Genomic DNA, 24,495 nt, shown 5'->3' with positions numbered 1-24,495 from the left:
AATGTTTTATAACGATGTACACAGTGTAAATTTATTATATATTTTATTTTCGCTAGCTGTCAAATTTTAAATAGATTTTTACAGACGCCATTTTATATAAAACATGCTACATATATATATATTTTATAATCGTACATACGTCATATAAGACAATAAACGATATTACTATTAGATTGTTATTAATGAAGTTAGTGTTATCATTATTAACGTCATATCATATCATAAATCTGACGGATATCCGAAGCAATCAGAAACTTATTAATCAATAAACAATTCTCACCCTTATATCAATAACAATAGGGTTGTTGGTAGCAACATTTATAGCCATTTTTCTGCTCACCCCATAATTAACTTCCCTTCCGAATACTAAATACCTATTTAGTACCAACTATTACTGTTAGAGTGGGACGGTTGTATATGTTTGTGTGTGTGCGAACGGGATAGTAGACCCTAAGTTTTCACACCGTAATATTAGGGCGTTTATAGTAATACGAAAGTCCCCTCTTCGTTTATCTTTGATAGCAAACCGAGTGTGAAGTGATAGGATATTGTTTATTTTGTTAGTGAACCATGTTCGCTTTAAAGTATTTAATGTACGCATTATATAAACCGCTAACAGATGAATCATGACTCTTAAATATCATCTATACACATGATGAAGTTTCATACTAAACGTTTTAGTTGTTTTCAAACGAATTTTATTTATCTTAGTTTTATTAAGGAAAATTAAAATAAAATAATATCGATACATCTATATATATATATATATATATATATATATATATATATATAGCCTAACATACGAAATATATAAAACCAATGGCAGCCAAGAATAATAAATAAAAATATCGGAAAAAGATACAAATAAATGGAATAATTGAACTAATTGATTATAAAATAAATAAATAACACAAGCGAATGTCACTACAGGCTGTAAATCATTTGGGCTAATTTGAAACGGGACCTCAAACAGTCCGAGTACCTACAGCAAAAGGCAAAACCAGAACTAATCTCATAAAGGGCGCCGGATCTCTCAAAAGGATTTAACAAGCAACAATCTCATTATATTTTTATACTTCATAGTCGGACGTAAAGTGCGATCAGAACGCGAGAGTCGAGACCCTACAAAAGGTAATTATGTTTTGATTCCAACAAAAAAAATATCAACTCACAAAGGATACTAACGAGATAAGAGCGTGCTAAATCGCTCCTACCGCGATCAATTCGGTAACGGACGGACGATTGGTTGAGAGAGATGTTTGTAGTTCTGGTGGGGCTGGTGAAGGCACGCCTCCGACCTACGCCGCCGAGACCCCTTCCTCCACGAGCCAGTCAACCGTCGACCGCGTCCGCATGCGTACATCGCACGAGCCAGTTATGTGAATGGGACCGATCGTTCAATGTTAAAGAAACAAAGATTCGAGGATACAGAAGTTAATATGGCGATACAGAGCGTATCCAAGTATCAGAGCAGTGCCGTCGAAGCCACAGAGCCTCCGAAGGCTTCGAGGATAAGTTTCAGCGTAGCATCGATATTGGCTGACACGAAACAGAATGAAACCGCCGAGATGTTGAGACATCATCTGACGATATCGGAATCTCCGCTACGACAGTCCCCTGCTTCTCAACCGGAACTGCCTGGGGGGAAATCTCTGTCGCGACCGGCTTCCGCGACGCCGCCGCTCAATCTGAACGTAACCGCGTCCTCGGACGAAGAGTACGAAGATTCCGTGAAAGAGGACTCGATAGTGGATGTCGAAGATTTACAGAACAGTCTTCAGAGTGACGATGATGAGAGAGTGGATAAGGAGCGGATGGGTCCAATACGCCCGACGCCGTTCAGCGCGTTGGCGGCGGCGGCGGCGGCCTACCACAGCCTCACCTGGCCGGCACCACCCTCAGTGGTGCCAACCTTCGGACCGATGTTCCAATCACACTTCCCTGTCGGACACATTACCGGTTAGTTCAATAAAATTCAAACATTCCAATCTGATCGCTGTAGCGTCAATTATATTTCATACAATGTAGTGGTACAATTATTATATCTACTAACTGCGTTTTAAACCCAAAACTATAGCATAATCGTCAGTTTAGTTAAGACCAAATATTTCAAACTGTAAAAATACACATCTCGGTGACTCAGTCTCCGATATGACGGCTTGAGACTTCCATTAAAACCTCTATAATTATTATAAAAGCTGAGTCTCCCGTAATATTCCTTATAAATATTACTGAACACCGCACACCGACGGCCTCGTCGAGGAGTCATCAATCATTTCTACGGATACTTTTCTTTCGCGTTCATTAAATTATATAATATTTTCTCTCTTACAATAAACAATGTATTTTCCACGCTGAGTATTGATCCAGCTCGGACGCCACTATTAATTATACTGTACGTAACAATATTCTTATATTAATTAATTGAGCATAACATTGTAATTAATTAGCAAGTTTTGGCAATTAATTCCGCGTTATTTCGTACAAATTTAAATTTTTTTATTAGTAGTTGGTACAAATAATAATGTACAATTAGTGTTGAAACATTCAAATATCTATATGAATTTATTTATCCGCACGAGTTAATGAATAAATGCATTATAAATTAACGATATTATAATTCTTAATACATTCAATTACGTCACTCTAATGTCTGCGTATTAATAAAGTGTGCGTTTGATATTAATTTTAAAACTTATATACATAACTATGTATATATAATTTTTTATAACTTTGTATATATATCCATGTAGTAGTAGGGTAGTAGAACAGTATGATATTGATATTTTCAATATATTTTAATTTATCTAATTATTATTATATCACCTTAAAGTTTTCTTAATATTCTTTTGTTAAGAACCGCGCACCTACTTGCGTTTTGTTTGTACAATGTTATATTAAAATAAATTAAGATTATCAGAAAGATATATAACAGATTTCATATACATATATCTATTGTTTGTTACAATCGTACAACAAATTTTAAACCGATATAAAAAGGGGAGGTTCTTGATACTATTGAATATTTTTATTTTTATTTTAAGTATTCGTTTTACATAAACGGATTTTTTTTTGTCGAATATTTTTAAATATTGAAAGAGAGAATCTCATTAATGCCTCTATTGGAAATTACGTCATAAATGTTTCAAATCTTAACAGATCTCAGATATATTTTCGATATTTAATTATAAATTGCTGCATTCCAAAATTCAAATACTTAATTATACTTAAATGAGAAAAAACAAATAGCGAATTAATTTATTTATACCTAAAACGTATGCGGATCTTATTGGAAAATCCGAAATATGTCGAGCGATGTGAAAACAGAGATCGCTTAACCCTTTATAACCGGTCGGGTTACAACTGGGGTCCAAAGCCTTACACAAATAACGGATCCCAACTTCCAAAACAATATCTTTAAGATGGCGGATTTATAAACATGGCGGACTTTGCATAATAACAGATCCCAGTGATAAACTTGTGTTCCCATTTAAATGTTACACAAGTGCTCTATTAATATTATTATATAACGTGTACAGAATTAATTATATTATAAAGAACATTTTATTTAAAAATATTTATATGTAAGTATGAATAATAATTTTAATACTATATATTTTTTTGTTTGGTAACTTTCTTTTTATCTGTTTGTTTATAAAAAAACTTCTATCGAACATATTCTCACAGTCACGAACGTTAATTACAATAATGGTATCATGTGAATTATGATGAAATATAAAATATAATTATTGAAGTAAGACCTCCTTATAATTATATAATTAAAAAACATTAATATTCCTTATCATTATCTGTATCCGTTGTTATGAAAATGATTTCGTAGTGATTTATTAAAAATAAGACAATGGTTTTCGGATATGACTACCTTTTTATGAATATTCTTCATCATCATCATCATCAGCCTATCGGAAGCCCACTGCTGAGCATAAGCCTCTTCTCGCATGGTGAAGGTTTGAGCATTAATCGCCAAGCTTGCTCAAGATGGGTTGGCGATTTCAAACTTATAATTTGATATTATAAGTCCAGGTCAGTGGCGTCTAAATACTGTTAGAAAGTACATATGACTATGAAAAATCACATTGGTACTTGCCAGGTTTCGAACCCGCGCCCTCACGCATGAGAGGCGGTCCTTTAACCTCCAGGCCACCACGACATTCGAATATTCGAATATTCTTACTATTATAAATTTGTTGTAAAGAAGCCGTGATTACGGGAAGTGGAGAGCAATTTTCATCTCGTCTTCATCTTAGTTGTAAATAAAAATAGTCGAACTGTATAGAAGGAATAGTTTATCCAAAAAATATAGTTGTATTTTAACGTGTTTTTATAAAAAGTAAGCAATTATTGTTTATTCTAAAAACTTTATTAAAGAGAAATTTTCATGTTCTATTTTCATTTACAATATACATATTAAAATATAACTTTTCTTACAAGAATTAAATATTATCTTAATAGAAAAACCATAACGTAGTAAAAAAATAACAATCCCATTGGGAGCAACGTTTCCATGTTTAAAATCTAGAAGACGGCGACAATAAAAATATATTTGTGTTTAATAATAGCATTAAATCCATATATCATTATAAACAGCCGACGGTTAATGTTGAAAGGAAAAATTTGTACCAACGACGAAATTCCAAAACCATGATTTCACAGACCGCAAAAAAAAACTAGCAATTCCATAAATCGTTGTTAGCATGCTCGAATAAAATTCGCGTGTGTTTATAACGTTAAACTTATTAGATTATTTCAGAACAGTTCCAATCATCGTTATCGCTTTATGAAACTTCATAAAAAAAACATAACGTCAAATAGTAATAAAATCAAAAGCGTCATCTAAATGACATTGACAGGTCAGAATCGTCATGAAATTAAGAATGCGTTCGGAAATTATTAATAAGGCGCAATTTATATTCAAACTTTCAATGAACATGTATGCATTGTTTTGCGATAGTGCTAAAGAGCATAGCAATGGCAGTCCCATGTTTAGTAATGGCGCGCAGTCACGAACTAGTTTTATTTCACTTTTCAACTAATTAACTATAATTTTTTGCTTTTATTCTACAGTCGTAAATATGTCAAACGTGTCTACACTATCACAAATAATTTAGAATTAACTGGATAAAGTTTTTTTTTTTATATCACTTAATGAATTGTAATTGTCTGTACTTTTTATTTGTGGGATGCCGGCGATATAAATAATCGATTTATTAATATCGATTTTATATTATTATCATTGATACAGTACAGGACGTTAAAGGTGTCTCGTGGTAGGTAGGCGGTGAAGTAAGCGATAGTTTTACAAGTAGTTGTAATCTCCTTACGCGGTTCTGGTTAGTCTTCCAATGCGCTCTGTTTGTTTTACACTTTTATTTATATCAATTAACATAATGGTGAAGGATTTGTTTCGAAATTTAACGAAATGCTAATTTTAAATATACCGCCGATGACTTTGACATTGACGGTAATTACATAGATAATAAAAACGTCAATAATTAATCATAAAAATAAAAAAATAAATTCAATAAACATAAGTTTTATAATTTTAAATCACCGTTCCATATGTAATATATACCAAACTGATTATTTCCATTGAAACATAAATAATATATACCTATGTATGCAATTTAATCTTCCTATGTAATTAAGGTAATTTGGTAACAATGAACAGCCAATAATAAATCAGTAATTGAAATATAGCCTTCATTAATACTGTTCGCGTATTGAAATTCCACCATAACGTAAACCGTTCACGTTCTTATCACAATGGCTGCTACTGTTTTACTTAAACACGCGTTAATACCGTCATTACTTTATTACTTATTTTCCTATTTGTTTACGATCTCACATAATACACTATTATGTTGTTAAATTGCTAATACAAAATGGACGTGCTTCAATTCATTTGATTAGCGTATTTTCTTTTTTCGCTTATCTTAATAATAGATTCCTTTGCTTTCATTACGTGTATTATGTTAAATATGTTATTAGAGTATAGTTAATTTTATATGTTTCTCATTAGTGGTGTATTACAAATAAATGCAAGTGCAAACTCACTGATAAATATGTCCATATTTGTCTATCGGTTAACTGTAAACTTTATCTCAAACACTCGTTAGCAACTTGAGGCCCCTATTACTGTGTTGTCAGCTAATGTAATAGATACCTTAAGACTTATGTGTTATAATATAATATAGCTTGTTCGTTTGTTTTGATGTCTTTTTTCATTCGATACTCGCTCGATTGCCTTCCCTAATTGGCTCGCCATCTGTTTTAATTCATTCTGCGATAGTTTTACATGTATTTTATTGACGCGCGACTCCGCCTGCCGTTTCGGCGGTGTAACCGAGCGATTAATCGATTCGTTTGCGTGCGAAACGGTCGATCGAATGTCTCGATTGCGTTATTAATTCTATTATTCCATTTCAAAGCACGTCAATTAGCTGTCGTAAGTTCACTGACACTCGGATTTATTTCTATATTAATTTTTCATTATTATTTGTAGCTATTAGATTAAAATTAAAATCGCACATTGGGAGGTCTTTCTGTTGATAGAAATTGAGTACCAAATGCTGCTCTCCTGTTGTACTTATTAGAGTTCAGAATTGATTGTCTTAAAGATAATTCCGTCGCATCAATTGACGCGTGCTGCCATCTTGCGAGCGATGACAGAATGTAATAAATCTTTAGATAACATCACAAGTGTAGATTATACGGTAGTGGGATCCCATCACGCCATCCGCACTTCCTGCAAGAGCAAATTAGAGGCCGCAAACAATCATGGTAATTGGTGTAACCCATCGCCTTATCGCTATCGACATAGAGTCCACTTTTGCGTGTCGACAACAAAGGAAGCTGGATATATTTTTAGATGTTCGCAGAACTGCTATGTTTTATAGACAATGAACTCTTGCAATACGAATTTTAAGTACGTCAGGGTAATAGTTAAGTAAGTTACGAGTGGCATGCTCTTTGACCATTCAACAAATGAGCCGTGATGCCACCCGCGAGCAAGGACTAGACTGAACGAATGAACTAAAGAACGAATGTAGGAAAAGGAGGAATCGAACAGATTATAAATTTTGCGCAATTAAAACGTCCCAAAAATAGTTTTAGTAATGAGTTATCATATTAATGAGGTTTAATACAATAAATTCCTTATTAATTCCTAATGAATGAAACCAATTAGAAATACCACTAAAGCACGCACTTCTAATATTTCTTTTTTTGCGAACTCTACTCCGTCACGACACAAGTCCGTAGATTAAATCCGTCACTTTTCAAACGTATTAACGCATATAAATGATCATTTGTATCCAATTTTGTTTATTTTATTGAAATTCAATTATTTCATGGTTTGTAAATCATATTTGCGTTATGCTAATTAAGTTTTAATTATTTTTTAATCGCTATAAAGTTCAAGAAGAATATTTCAAATTCGTTTGCTAAAAATCGACTTATAAAAATTTGTTTTCTCATAATCATTGAATAAATTAAGCTCAGTCTACATCATTAACATAGATAAGCGAATTCACGAGAATCGAACCGTTATGAAATTTAAATGTTAGATAATAATCTATATAACATTAATATTGGCTGACGAAACTAATTGCTTCTTCACTAGAACCGAGATGAGTTATAGATAAAGACGTCACTACAAATGCCATTATGTAAAATATTAACAGATTTACCAGCCATCTCTATCGCTTCTGTTCCTTGTAAACTTCACATTAAACTAAATAACTCAATTTAATTTACGAAATAATTAATATTTAAAACATTTAAATTCGATGTCTGTAAACAAGTCGGCTTATTATGTAACATGTGATATATTTCTGTAACAATTATAATAATCGTCCGTATCGTATTCGTTAATTTGTCATCGGGTCGAGGCATTGTGTTCGGATCGTAAATTATGACAGGTTTCTTGGAAACAAAATTTTAATATTCATTTTGGGAGCGGCGATAAATCCGCTAATGCTTTTAGAATACACTCCTTGTACTGTCAAGATGTTTTGTGCTGTATTATGGCTAATTTTAATGCCGCTATTTACAGCCGTTTGTGGCGAAAAAATATGTTTATGGCATTCGATAGTGGCTGTTTAATTAAATGAATTTATCGTATAGCTTTATTCTCTCCGATTTAAATCACTTGAAATCTTGTTGTTGATCGCCATAAACAAAATTTATTTTGCAATAAATTTTTTATATGGTTATTTAATTTTCTATTAACATATTAAGCCTGATTTAAACGTGTCACATTTTTCGTAAGTTCCATTAAGGCTTTACTTTAGTGTGTTGTCTGATAATTTAGAAGTGCCTATACCTTAAAGTTTAGTAAGGTATAATTTTTATAATAATACCAGAGATTCTTTGATGTTTTTTTTTTATTATCGTTCTAAAACATAATTCAGCCTGGGAGGGGAAGCCCCGCTGAGATCAACTCTTCATCAAATTATCATTAATTGATAATATACCTTTATTTGTCATATCATCGTAAAGTGTGTGCTTGTATCTTAATCACGCAAAAAACTCCTTAACTGATTTGAATTTTTATTAAGATTAATAAAATCAAATTCTTGTTTCTATGAACATATAATAAAGTAAAAATTGAACAATTTAAGGTTTATATCTAGAATATCGTATGATCGATATAAATAAATCTATAAATTATTGTTTTTAACAACCTTATCAATATTCTAATTAAAATTTAATATATAATTAATTGAGTTTTGCATCCGTTTTCCTTGTTTGTATTTATATGTAATAAATAGTATAGGAAAAATATAATTTATTTGTTATTTAATAAAATGATATGTGAGGGACTATAAGTAGCAGGGATTTATGGAAGGAATTATAAAAGTATTGTACTAAAGGTGTATGGCATTCAAACATTAAAGTTTTATTTAGTATTTCGACTAATTTTCTACATACTTAGCACAAGTTCCTATGGTTACTACATACGAAGCGTTTCCTGTACCTTTTTCAATAGCCTATATTAATACTATAATGTGAAATGATTTATGAGTATAAAACTGTTAACGCTCCGTATGCAGTGTGAGCAAACATGGAGTAAGCATAACGTACACAATAATTAATGTACACAGTAAAAAAAATTTATTTTCCAAGGTATGTCCGTTTCACTAAATCTATAAAAATCATTGGTGAATAATATTATATCTTTTTGTTTGTCTGGAGTTTGAAATAAGTAAAGTTATTTTTTTTTATTGAAACAACATTGTCCATACATTTGTAACAGTAACTTAAAATGTTGCATTAGTATATTTTATAGCTCAAATTGTTTATAAGTTTACTGTATTGTTATAGCTCAGATCTGTTATAAGTCAGTTGTAAGTTGCGCTCCTAATTATAGAAGCATTCCCAATCAATTACCGCGCAACCAAAGCGATTTATTTGTGTACAGACAGCAAAAATAGTTGTCTGACAAGCCCGTTTAAAGATTTAATTAAGCACTGTGCTTGAAATAAACGTGAAATATATCGACGCGGGAGAAAAAAGATTCATATGAGCTTTTTGGTTGTTCGACAGGACAGTCTCGATACCTATAAATCTAGTTCAGTTTGAGTAATTCAACTGAATTTTACATTTTGTCCTGGACAGGTCGGTGTCGTGAGCTGGAGAATAGCCAAGTACTAATGTGCCATTGAAAAGAGCTATTTGTATTGCTGGGTTAAAATTATACTTAAATAGTCAAATGTTTGTGGCCCCGGAACCAGCGGGGTACGGATAGTATAATAACTAACCAACAATATATATATTAATTTGAATATCATATAAATGTTGTTAATACCAATAATATGTATAAGTTTACTCGCTTCCAACTCGCATGGTGAATGGTACAAAATTCAGGCATCCGCCTGTCTTTTTAAATATATCCAGTACGTGATACTTAATAACAATATATTCTTTATTCAAATGTATGTAGTATCATTACAGTACGTGTATAAAAGGAATCTATTAACGACTTCCGCGTATTCCATGGCCAGATAAAACGTTTCTCCCTGATGAATGGCTGCTTGTGCCATTTCTTTTGATCGTCCAATAAATATGGCGCTTTCGGTAGTCCTTAATTATTTTTAACAGATTTTTATCTACAGAACCCATATACAATTTATTGTTGGGTGATATTAATAAAAACAAAATACTGTTTTCGTATCGTTCTGTTTTTATAGATATACATATACGATCTTTATAGATGCTAATAGTATATTTATGGCAGGAGTGATCACTATTAGGTACGCGACGAGGTTGATGATAAGTTTATAGTTCATCGAGAACAGCCGAGAAAGACGTTTAGATTTAAAATAAGTAGCTCGCAAATATTCAGTATAATTGAATCGTTTAAACTCATTAAGACATTGTAAAACTAAAACCGCGAGAATTTACAAAAAGACGTATTCGATTAAGACTGAATGACACGGCCGGTGCTGCACGATTAATGACACCGTACCCAGAGGAACAAGCGTTTGTTAATATATCAAATGTTTATTAATTTTGATTTTTTTTAATATTATTTTGAATATATGGTTGAAAATTTCACTTAGTGTATCAAAAACTATAGTAAATTTCTAATTGCTACTGTTCAATATTAATGTTTCGCTATAAATAAATATATTTATATTCATTAGGTTTTAATGACTTTATTATTAAATCCAGTTTCTCAACGAATAGGAAAGTTTTTATAATTCGCTTTAAATATCAAAATTTTAATATTGTAAAGATATCTATATAAAATTTAAACAAAATTATAACGCTTCCAGTATTATATCGAATTTGGTTAGATTTATTATGAAGCGGCCTTCTTTATATTGAAATACGTACAGCACAGGAATTTAAGCCGTCAATTTAACTAATGTGACATCCCAAATATTCGGTGATAAATCAAGAATGTCCAACAATAGACGCGTTTTAAAACGTATCGTAATTCTTTCAACGCTAAAATATAATACACTCGCCATCTGCATACTATCTCAAACAATTAAATGTGAAACACTGCATCTCTTAAATGAATTTAAACTCAGACATAAGGAATTCTACACATGTTCGAAAGTTTTCGAATTTGCGACAATTAAAGAATTCTCACAGTGTATATATTTATTGTAGATGTCCATGGACATTGTTATATATCATCTGCTCGACGTTCCCGTCGCTGGTGTGCAGGTGGCTTTATTTTTATTTTCAGCACAGCTTTGACATCCGCCTTACACGTTACACGACATTAATACTCGAACTTTGGTTGTCACATAATTTACTTTAACCAGCCTTTGTGGGCCATTAGCTGCTAAGCGAGTCGTGTTTGACAACAGGATTAATATGTTGAAATTGTAAACATTTGTTAAGTATTTATCAATGTAATAATGACTGTTTAATAATGTTAATGTGAATTGTGTGTGTTTGTAAATCACGCAATAGGTTACAGATCGTTTTGGGCAAAGTTTTGTATTTGATCATTGCAAGGACTAAATATTCTTTGTTAAAAATCGGAAGATCTATGACAAAGCCGGGCTATGATGATTGATGTTATATCACAAATCCATCTATACCTTCTAAAGTTTAGAATTCAAACTTATACATACGTATGTATCACGAAACTTCATAGTAATTTTATTGTATTACTATTTATTGCTCAAACGAAGCTATTTTAAGTAGTTTTTAGTAAATAATTTTATTAGATTAGTACAAATGTCGCTAGTATTGAAGTTTTCTTATACGTGACCTTATTAATCAGAGCTAACCTTCGCTGTACGTCAACTTATGAATGAGGCTGCGTCAATGTGTTTATCTGTTTGTTACCACCATTAGCTGATAACTCCTAATTAATTAAATCAAGTAATCGCTTCATAGCGTCATAAAGGTCGTACTAAACTTGCTGTCATGAATCTGTAACTATTTATGTGGAATAAATCTAACAAATATATATGTGGTTTTATACAACATAATAAAAATATAATAAAATATACACACATATATATAATTATTTCGTATTAATTATATTTCATGTATAAATATAAATAATATCATTTAGATGTTATCTGTGATACGTTCTTTGTTTTATGTCCGATTTATTACCGAACGTTTCTGCATTCCTCGAGATCCTTCGCTTATTGAGATGTAGGCTTTCATTTAATATGGCTGCCTTATAAGACATACACCGCAAACTGTACAAGCCAACAAATAAGTTACAACAAATAAACAACAATTATTAGTGATTTATTGATGGTTATATTGAACTGCGATTTATTGATTACAATCTCTGTTGTAATAAACTAATAGCGCGTATTATAATTTCAAATCAACTTATATGTTGTATGTTACACGACAGTTATGTCATTTAATATTTTTATAATGGTATTATTTTATTTTAACGATGTTTATTTCGACAGATGCAAACGGAGAGCCGCCCAAGTTGAAGTGCAATTTGCGTAAGCACAAGCCGAATCGCAAGCCGCGGACACCGTTCACAGCACAACAATTACGTGCTCTGGAGAGCAAGTTTGTGGATAAGCAATATCTGAGCATTGCTGAGCGAGCGGAATTCTCTTCGTCACTCGGCCTGTCAGAGACTCAGGTTAGTTTTAATTGAAATTAATTATTATCTTAAACTTCTCGCATAAGATGCCAGCGGTTTTATAAAACATAATTCTCTACCTACCTATTTATTGTTCGGTTGGTTTAAAAATACAAATTCAATAATCGTTATCATTATATTAAGACAAATGTAATTAAGTATTGGATATTTTCTTAACTAATTAAATATATCCATCCCCAGGTAAAAATCTGGTTCCAGAATCGTAGGGCGAAAGCAAAACGTGTTCAGGAAGCTGAGATAGAAAAGTTGAAAATGGCACAGTTTGCTCGTCATCCGCATCACATGTACACGCATCCCTTACAGCAGTACTTCCCCCATCACCTCATGGGTAGACCCTTGCCGCCAATGATGCCGCACTTGACCATGCAATCACCAGGATCCCCATCACCAAACACACAGACAAACGGACAGTGAATATTATATATATAAGAACAATAGGATTGCAAAATCCCCTCCTAAAGACCTTATCCAAAACACTTAATTTAATTTCTAATAATTGGAATTAAACTATTTTCCTTTAATATTATAACTAGATTATTAATTGTATTTAATATTGTTTATTGTAAATATAGCGTAAGTCTATTGATTACGAAGTTGTATTATTTTATAAAATATTCTGATATATATTACCAAACAATTGTATATTAAAAATTTTATTGTTTTTTTTTAGTACAAAAATTATAATAAAACATCCGACGTCTAGCATCCTAAATTGTAAATAAACATTATTTTATTTGTAAATTGACATTTGTATTTCTAGTGAACATATTAAAATGTGGAGACTTAAAGACACTTTTATTTAACACACCTAACATTAGAAGATAATTTGGCTTTATGCTAATTACTTAAGAAAAAACTGAAAAGTTTTAAATGTATTTAAGCATATCAAATGACAGAGAAAACCTCTCAGCATTCCATGGACTCACCGTGCGGGTGCCGGGTCCATCACGTTGCAGGGAGAGGAGCTTCAACAGTGCCTGGGACTTGCGACCCAGGTGTAGGTTTAAGGGGCCCCTGTCTAACGCGCGTTAAACACTCACCTCCACCGTACAAGCTCCTCTCTCTACCTAACCAAATTTAAAACAGTTCTGGACAGGTCCAAGTTTTTAGTAGGTTGTAGAGATATTTAGCTGTTATGACTCTCGTCCCAACTTCTACAGCGTACAAATTTACGACGAACCTATTCCTAGAGAGTCCGTTAGTGAGCTCTTTATAGTTATTGACCTTGGTGATATCTGATATGGTCTTTGGGGATGTTGGTTTCCCAAGGAAGCGTTTAAGTTTATTTCTAACGTGCGTTACTAAGATTTTTTAAAAGAAAATATACTAGCAAAATAATTAAAATAAAATAAATTCCTTCATCTGACAGTTTCATAACACATTTGGTGTTTGTAAGCACTGAAAGCTGTAAGATGTTCATTAAAGAAGCCTTATCCAACGATGGGATGAATTTCTGATTAACCGATTTATATTCAAATATATATATTATACGTAGGCCATATATATATACAATTAAATTAAACGTAATTAAACACCATATCTCATCTTTAATTAAAGGATATTATTTTAAAAGCCACCTAAACAATAATTTGGTAGTAAAATTAACACCTCTTTTACATTTGTTTTATTTGTGAGTTTTCTTTATATTTTTAAAAGAGGAAGGTCAAATAAATAGTATATTTTTTAAGGAAAAGCTGCAAGGAAGCTGAGATAAAGAAGTTTTTATATAAAAAATGTGTTAACTAATTAACGTTATGTATATCGGAGTTACGATAAAATAATTATGATTTCAAATTATAAGTTTGTAATCACCAATTCACCTTGAGCAAACATGGTGATTAATGCTCTAACTTTCTCCATGAGAGAAGAGGCCTCTGCCCAGCAGTAGGCTCCGATAGGCTGATGATGATGATGATAACAAAGTTTATATAAAAAGTAATATAACATTTTAGTTAAAAACCATTAAACTAAAATTATTTCGGTGATTAAAATGTTTAACATAGTAACATAGACTCAAGTAGTAACTACATATATACAGATAATTATACGCAATATAAGATTAAGGGGAACTAGTTACACTACAGTTGAATAAATATCATGCTAACTAAAATTATTGTTTTTGAGTTAGTCTGTAAACACAAACATACAGACAGACACGAACACTTTCCCATTTATAACATAATTGATATAAGCAGAAACATATTTTTAGCGGAACTCTAAACCTAACAATCATTTGATCATACATATACAGACACATACAGATGTATACAGTCGTATACAGCTTTGTATATCAATCTAAATATAAATGTAGGTCATATGTTCGTATGCTCTCACTTAATTAGCCACATTGATTGTATATAAAATTGTTTTTGTCATACCGTTGAGCACTAATTTAAATAAGCCCATTAAACTTAATTATATGATAGCGGGGTCGGTCAAATGCTGATAGTGAGACATACAGTGTGTTATGATTTTGAATTGTGGCATTCGTTTATCATTCATGATAGATATATAAACAACTTAGAAATTATCCAACCGAGCGATGTTGCATTTTTCGTAACACCCTGTATATGAACTTTGGTTCTAAATCGGCCATCAAAAACAATTTTTATCACAACTCATATTTTACCTACAGCGGCGATGTCCTATTTATTAAAACATAATCTGTAATATGATTTAAATTGAAATTATATAAGTCAAATGATAAAATAAGTTCTTCACCAATTGATTTTATTAATTTTAATCAATAAAGTTATTGGTTGTTCCAAAGGCTTGAAATATTACGAACTAGGTTATAATCTTTATTATTCTTTTAATAATTAAGTTGAAACACTTAATAGAATATGCTATTTAGTTTCTTTTATATTTTTTAATTATTTATATTAAAACTTTTTGCGTCCAAACGAAATGTTTTATCATCTGTATCTTTTGGATAAAAATAAAATGTGAACACGTTTTGTATATTTGTTTGCCTAAAGTAAAGAAAAAATTGCATATTTAAAATAGATGAAAACACTATTATTTAGATACAAAATGTATTTCATAAATATTAAATTAACCTTTTCATGTTTTCATGTCATTCAGATCGCTTCGGTTCTTCATGTCAGCCATTAAGATAGGTAAAGTTATTGAATTTGTTCAAATGCGTATAACACATTAAAATTGTTCATTGAGTATTATTTAAATATCATAGTTATCTTGAAAATAGAATTCAAAATTAATAACGTGTCAATGTGTAAAAACAGGAATTCAAAGTTATACATATAAAATAATAATAATAAAATAAAATATAAAGCGTGAATTCTAAACCAAATGAAACATTATGAATTAAACAAATACGTATTTAATTGAACGAATGTTAATCACAATATATGAATTTTTTAAATGAATGAAGAAGTTATACGTATTATAAATTTGTCGGTTTTCAAAGTTAATTGAGAACTTGTTTATCCGGAGATACTACAGTGATCCTGTCTTAAATTAAATGCGTTCTCGGCATTTTCTTTCACTGATATTAATATATTATGTATGTTTATATGTTTGTTACATTTTAACTCACCAACTTATTTTCTATAATTATGTATTTAAAGCGCAAGTCCTAGTAATATTAAGGTAATAATTAATTTCAATCGGCACTACCAGAACACTAACCTGAAACACCCGGAATAATAAGTCACGTTGCTTCAACAATTCAGTATTCGAGCCTGAACTAATTTGTATGACACATTTTATAGAAGAATAATATGTAGACTAATTTAACCTACACACATATATTTTAAAATGAAACTGATATTGTATTACTGAAGTACTATGACTAGACAGAAAATATTTGTACAATAGCTAGGTATATATATATGACGTAATCACTCCACTCAGGTCTCAGGTTCGGGAAACAAAATCGTAGGAATAGTTGATTTAGTAGGTATGACACGTCGAGATCAATAAAAACAAATACATAAGAAAGAAAGAAACGATAAAAGATAAATGTAACAAGTCCGCTGGAGTAAAATAAATGACGTAATCTCCTTAAATAATCCAACTTTTATAATTAATTGAAATCTTAAGCACAAACAAATTACATGTACGCGTCATTACCATCAAATGTCCGCTGACGGTACATTTATACGTAATTGATCCCTGTTTTTAATTATATAATTTAAAATGCTTGTATTAATTTGATGCGGTTGTTGTTAATTGATAGTATACATCAATTTAATGATGCGTGCATGTTAATTTTCAGGGCACAATGATTGACTTTGTGCGGGCGCTGAAATGTTACGTATTAAGTGCTCATTACACTCATATTTGTTTTTAATATATATTACATGCGGTTATATTAGATATATGTATAGCTTTGATTATATAAATTTTACTATGTTAGTTATATTTTTGAATCCATAATCAGAAAAAAATTTACATCGCTTAGGTATGATAAAAATCTAATGGTTTTTCATTATTTTCTAACTTAAAAATGATTTACGATAACCTTATCATGTGTAACAAGTGTAAAATAGCTTTAAGGTACGCTTATTAGATGCAATCCAAGCGCTCACGAAATGAAACGTACAGTGATCTGTCAACTGGGGAGTCATTCCTGGGCGACCGAAACGAATATAATTGTGTTTAGCTGGCGGTGTGCCGAATGATACATACGGTTCACTCATTCTTATCATTCATTCATTCGAACATAAAAGAAAAATTACACTAGTAATATAATTATATATTCCTACCACTAGTCAACATTCAGAGGAACAGTGAAATAACTTTAAATTAACATAATTTATCACATGATATCAAAGTACTTGAATGTAAAAAAAAAACAATATTTTTTAAAGTTTCAAATTAAAAACTTCATTGTACATACACGGGTTATATATGTTCTGAATTAGTCCTATATGTAAATAGCCGTATGATAAAACATACTAGACTATAACCGAGTGATACAAACGCAAACATATAATCTGTCTTCATATAAACACGTACGATAATTAACGCCAACGATTATATATTGGTTAGGACATAATAATTATAGTTACATTTAATATCCAGTAAAAGACGCGTTTAGATAACTTATCTTATATGATAGAATGTCAATATTTGTGTTAATTGCATATATTTTTATTATTAATTATCATGTTATTGTACGTAATAAAGATGCACGTTGTATTGTTGTTATACGAAAGTGATTGATGTCATATATCATGCCAATTAAAGAAATAAATATTATCTGAATATCTTGTATATATCTTAAGACGAGTCCGCAGCGTTACACCACATACGATACGTTCGTTGTTTATCATTAATATAGATAAGTTGAAAGTATCATGTGAGGTTATTTATGAATGGCTAACTGGAAACGCAGCGTATGTAGTATGGTGAAGCGGACACGTGTTAAGGTTAGTGTTTATGAGATACATCGAATGGTATTGATACTGATGAGTGTTTTATGACTTCCTCCGATAAAGCTATTTTCAGGACGAATGAATGAATGTATGAATGAGTTGAGATGAATGATTTGATCGCTATTGTATTTGATTGCTATGATATATTTGTTACTGAATGAACTTTGACATATTTCTATATTAGAAATTGTAATGACCGTCCGATATTGTCCATCTTAGCTTGAGTGGGACGCGATTCATAACGTATAATATATAAGGGACTAGGACATTTTGTTGCATTAAATGTGTCATAAGTTTTTTTAAAACTAAATTTTGTTTCTTTGCTTACTATCAATAACTATAGGATAGTTTAAAAATATGCCTGTATAACTATAAGATGATTATCGTTTCACAAATCATGAAGACTGAAGTGAAGAAGTAAAGTCTCTGATAAATAAAAATATATAATTTAAAACAAAACATACATAAAAAATATTATAATCGCATATAAATTTATATATAATAAAGAAAGAAATATTAAGCAGGACACAATGAAAATATAATTAATTAGATCATAAATATACAAAACAAACCAGAGTCATTAAAAGGAGGCTAAACTTTACATTTGAAAGCCTCAGCACGTCCGACGTTTTGATAATGCCTTTCGGTCTCTTTGAGAGCCTGAGCGTCGATTTGACCGCTTTTAAGGCTGGTGTTAATGCCACAGCCGGTGCTATAGATATATGAAAGCTATATTTTGTTGTATCACAGGAGGAATTTTTTATATTACTGTAGTTTAGACAACTCATGTGAGTTTCTAGACGAGAGCTTCATCTGTAGGAATTGGAGGTAGAAAAGTACTTCCAAGGGTATCATTGGCATGATTTTTCACAAAATAAGTGACAAGCTTTTAAATACTTTCTTGTATTCAATTTATAGAAAACTTCGGAAATTCATTTGTTTTTTTATGGCTATTAAAATATTCTTTTTGCAATGCAGCATCTATCAATAAGGTGATTGAGATTTCATTGGTCGTTTTTGCCAAAAGAAAATAAAATATTCAAATGTGACTTTGTGACGTCAGATTGTTATAACATCATAGTAATAAATTATTTTAATAACTAGTATTTTTTCTTGAATATATTTTTAAGCTGCGTTACTCCCCAGGCTTTACACGCTTTCGGTATAGCAATCAGAGCGGTTCACCAATATAGGGTTGAACAAACATAAAATTGGATAGTAAAATTTTACGATCGCCCGCGCCGTGAACTATGGTACACGTCTCTCAAACCGAGCCATTTTTACGTAATTCTGTGGCGTGTAAGAATTTTATTGTTATTTTACTAACACTTAAGTGACTACAACTATTTAATTTATAAGCTCAAGTTCTTTTTTTTTATTACTGGACATCAATATAATATTAATTTGATATTATGGATTTTTAATAATGAAAGATTCATTCACTGTTTCGATACAAATATACTTATTAAGTAATATTTTGTGATTATTTGATTAGTTTTATTTTTCTAATGAAATAAAATTAACTTGTTCTTTGAGTTAAAATATAAGTGTGCTTTAAGAGCAATCTTCTATCCACCAGATGATAAGAATTAAATAAATTTATGTAAATGATTTTTAATTAGACGGACAGGTTTTAAGAAACGCTAAGGGCTTGGATACAACGAAGTGAATTGCGGTATATATATACCTAGTTTTAAATATATAAAAAATGAAGTGTATTATAAAGTTAAGGCAAAATCAACAGTATTTTCTGATATAAGCCAAGATAAAAGGAAAACATTCGCAAGCATCGCCTCAATTAAAAATTCAATATCTCAATTAATACACAATGCCTTAATTAAATTGATCTTTAAAACCAATTAATACAGTCGTATAAAAATTATAGTTATGTTTCCACCGGTGCCTTTGCTTGCCAATTTAAATGGAACGTTCTGACTTAGAATACTGCATTCGTGTGATAAACAAACAAACAAACAGATCTACATCAATGTAGTAGATGTAGATGAACCTTTAGGACAGTTTATTTGGTCGCCTCTATCCGACATTTTCTGGTAGCGACAGTTTGAATCAATTAACTCAAATATAAGTTCTCATCTTGGTTTAATGAACCGTAAACTAGATTTGGGACCAATTTGTAAGAAATCCGAGACGTTTTTGTAATTTATTCTAATTTATGGCACATATTATATATATTTTCTGTGTCGTCTTTTTCTACTGAGATATGTATTATGTAGTATCTTAATGTGACTCCGCATTCGTTTTATGACCACGAATATTATGTTATATTAAATTTGTATATAATAAATTTACTAATAAAATTTATTTAATACACACGCAATATTTTATCAAAGAACTGAAAACGAGATTTTTATATTAGATTTTAATTATAATGTACACTAAGTAAGGGAATTTTAAATCACTCTTAACTTAAATCACAATTTATGTTTATTGTTATTTCTTATATTGAGATAAGAATGATGATTTTATGACAATGAAGTATACTGGAAAGTAGAAAGTGTATGTTCGTTTGTCACTGACATATTTAAAGAAGCATAAATATAGAGAAACATAAAGTTTGGTGAGATCAAATGAATATGGGACATAAAATATTCAAACATAAAAACCGCGGCTCACAAAACGTGTTGGAGGCGAAGTGAGGTAGCGGTATAATTAGGACTATATCAAATCTGCCAATAAATTAAATAATTATCAAAATTGCCTCAGACCAGCCAGCGCCTTACAGATAACACTATCAAATATCGGGCCTTCTACGAAACGAAGTATGTATCGAGAGATTCACAGAGCTATGAAAATAATAGAGGAGACATTGTTTTTTTTTTTAATCATTCATCATCAATTGATATGAATTAATCAGTAGGTACTTTGTTTTTACTTTTAATGAACATATAAGCATTTTTTGTAATATTATATAAATATATTGTTATGTAAAAAAAAATAAAATTTAACAAAACTGGTCATTATATAAAATATGAATAGTCGTCGTTTTTATTAATAATATTTATTATAAATGAAATTAATATTAAATTATTTCTTTATTTTGGCGCATTGTCTATACATTGTTAGCTCTACAATTTGGGGTTATCTTACGTACAGTCGACATAACAATTAGGCTGTGGAGAAATTCATAAAGTCACACAGTTTTTATATAGGTTTATTTAAAGATAAGGGGGTCGGGGTCGGGCCGTAAAACTATCATTTTATTATTTCTTATGTGTGTTTTTTTAATTGGACTATTGGAATTGTTAATAAGAGTCTTATTTTTATACGTATTTATGATCCTCGATGTGATTTTTTCATACTGATTTGCCTTTCCATAGGACAACATGTCGTCCTGTTTTTCATGAGATCTTTAGTTGATAAGTCTTGAATTGGGGCAATATGTATTTCTGTGTGTCGAAGCATAGATTTCCTGGTCGATGTTTCCTTTTATTAGTTGATTTTTTTTTTGTTTTAATATCTCCGAAACAACTGAACCAGGCGAGATATATCAAACTCTTTAGTATATTCTATAAGTTATAATACTTCTAAATACTCTCTCTATTTATAATATTTCTTACGTAATCTTTCGTATGACCAACAAATATAATATTTTAAACTAGCTCATTAACTAATAAGTCTTGGATAACATCAATGAATTGCATTAAAAATAACAAATACTTTCAACAATAATTTGTCGGGGTCGTTGAACTCATTTTAATACTTTGTTTTTTTTTTTTTTTTGAACTAATTACATGTTCGTGTATTAAAGGCTTGTCGTTTTTGTTATCAGGGACTCCTAACATTTACATTATTACCATGACCTACAGTTTAAAAGTTTTCATAATTTTAATTTTTAATTGCCATAGTTGCATACAATAAACGTTTTATCAGTTAATCAGCGATAACGATAGCTGCTAAAAGTTAACTGTATTTAATTTACATCGGCTTAGTCCAATATTATTTATTAGACCAAAAAAGAATGTGTTGAATATATTTTCGGGTATTTTTGAGTTGTGATATCAGTACGATTATAGTACCGTATATAAAAGATCTTTCGGTATTCGTCGTAACTCCACAAACGATCCGTTTTGAGTTATTAGTATTTCGTTCATAAATGGTAGCACACGATAGTATTAACGAAGTTTAAAAAAAAACTCTCCGTGTGTAGTATTACGATGTAAGCTCGTGGTAAGGCGTAAGTAAGTTCTTACTCAGTTTAATTTAGTAGCCGATAAACGGCCGAGCGTCGGTTGGTTATCGCTTAACAAATTTTAATTTGAAATTCGTTTCCATTCGCAGCCCTGCTTTTTTTATGATTTTGACGCTATATCATATGTTTTTGTTTATAATTATTGTTGACAGTGATTAATCGTTTTTTTTCTGACATGTTTTATTACTGTAATTAACGATCAAGTGACATTTATGTGACCGATAAGTAAACAGTTGCAACTTAACAACCCTTTTTGTGATTTCAACGATTTGAAAAGCGTTGTTAAATACTGTATATATTAAATTAAAACCTTCTTAAAATATGTCACTTCAAAAAATAATATAATCAAAGTCCAAATTAAACAGACGAAATGCGAACTTTAATTGAATATTAAAAAAAAAAAATTCACTCGAAAAATAAAATTTTATCGGCTGAACTTTTTGCTTATCTCTTTTTATATGAGCTCAATAAAAGTGTTTTATTTACAACTGTGTCGCAGAAACAGAGGAAAAAAAAAGGAGTTAAACCTTGCAATTAAAAAATCACCTGCGGCTTGACAAGTAAACGAGGCCGTGGTTAACTAATTTCTGCCATCGCTACTGTATACCTTTGGTGTAAATTACCTGTGAAGGAGACGAGAATATGTTTTCAGCACGTGTTAGACAGAGTTGGAGGATTTGAATAAAAAGTTGCCATGCAAGAAGATATCGAGACTCGTTACCGGTCCAGCCCTTTAATGATTAAGGTCATATCAGCATTCGTTGGACGGCTCATTAATTAGGCGAGTAGACAAATTAAATTTTAACGTATTTACTATAAATGTACGATTGCTGTTTTTTGCTAACTGAGTTATGTTAAATGTATTGGACCATTTTATTGATTATAAATATAAATTGGTACCATTTTTACATGTTACAATAGTGGGTGCAGGCCTGGTTTTTGCTGGATTAAATTGGTTTCGGGCATATTTTATCCAGTTTTCATTTTTTAAAATTTATTTCGAACCGATTGTTCAGTGACATTTATACAAATATAGTCTTTGCGTCTAGTACGCTCTTACTTCAGTAATAATTAAATCAAAATACTTTGATACTGTCAGTATTTAGGTTAACTTTCGAATAATTTGTGAACACATACGTAAGTGAATTAAATTTTAAATAGTTAGAAAAGTTCATCGACACAGCAAGACTGGAATGTTCAACTGAAAAACAATACTTTGGAGATTTTTAATTGACTCAACATCGTTTTATTGTTTAAAACATTATTATACGAACTTACGTAACTATATAACCATCAAAATGAAGCTTTTAAAACATATGAATTCCATTCACTTCTTTGAGCGCGCAAGATGTATTCTGCCAATGTCGCATGTTATTAAACTTCACATTTGAAATACAAATTTAATTTTAATATATGACCTATACACCTATATCGTTTATTTGAAAATATATTTCAAATTTGTTCGAATGTTTAACTCAAAAACATATTATGTTGAATGTACCAAAGTCAATGTCTCTACTTATTCATGACACATTTGTCATTTTTGACAAAGCAAACGTCAAAAGAAATGACAAAGGGAAGCGTTGTCGTTTACGTTAGACATTAATTAATATCATAAAAATATAAATAATTAATGCATTCTTTCAGAAATGATAACGCCATACATATTTTGTTGATAAAAAACATGTGTAATATCTCTAAGGCATGGTTTTATTATATCAAATAACTCCGGTTAACCGTCTGTTAGTGCAATTAATTAAATTCAATACAAAACAGGGGAGTATTGTAACGGTTGTTATTGTAAAAAAATATATATATGGAATGTGTGAAAATACTGTGGAAATGTTAATAGCAGTTCGACATATAATATGTCGGCTTTATTACTTATAACATGAGAATTGCAATTAATTAATATATTTTTGAAAAATATATACTTTTTTAAGATTAATATTATATTATTTTAATATAACGTCGTTGGTAATTTGAAACCTTTTTGACACAAAAAACATATTCTTCAAGAACAATCGTCGACGTAGAATCATTTAACACAACAATTTCATTTTAAAATGAATCTATAATGTGTATGGCGTGAAATAATTCTCAAAAGTTATAACTAAAATCGGAATTACATTGATATTCCACAAAAGTAGTCATTTCACAAGTAAAAGGATTATAATATAATCCTTTATAGTTTCGCTCGGTGTCTCTGCGAGTGTATGTAAGTCAATCATCCGGCTTTTGTTCAAATAATTGAC

General features: G+C 30.6%; 1 protein-coding gene across 1 annotated transcript; it reads left to right on the top strand.

The window, feature by feature from the left end:
* The first annotated feature begins 895 nt into the window (after positions 1-895).
* On the top strand, positions 896-13,416 carry LOC116774901 (muscle segmentation homeobox-like). The gene is made up of 3 exons (XM_032667682.2): positions 896-1,959; positions 12,423-12,607; positions 12,809-13,416. Exons 1-3 carry the CDS (start codon positions 1,401-1,403, stop codon positions 13,040-13,042), a joined length of 978 nt encoding a protein of 325 aa, XP_032523573.2. The 5' UTR covers positions 896-1,400; the 3' UTR covers positions 13,043-13,416.
* Positions 13,417-24,495: the final 11,079 nt, after the last annotated feature.

The sequence above is a fragment of the Danaus plexippus genome, chromosome 23 (genome assembly GCF_018135715.1).
Source record: "Danaus plexippus chromosome 23, MEX_DaPlex, whole genome shotgun sequence".
Classification (NCBI taxonomy): Eukaryota; Metazoa; Arthropoda; class Insecta; order Lepidoptera; family Nymphalidae; genus Danaus; species Danaus plexippus.
The sequence above is the reverse complement of the archived record's forward strand: the minus strand, read 5'-3'. Positions and strand labels throughout refer to the sequence as shown.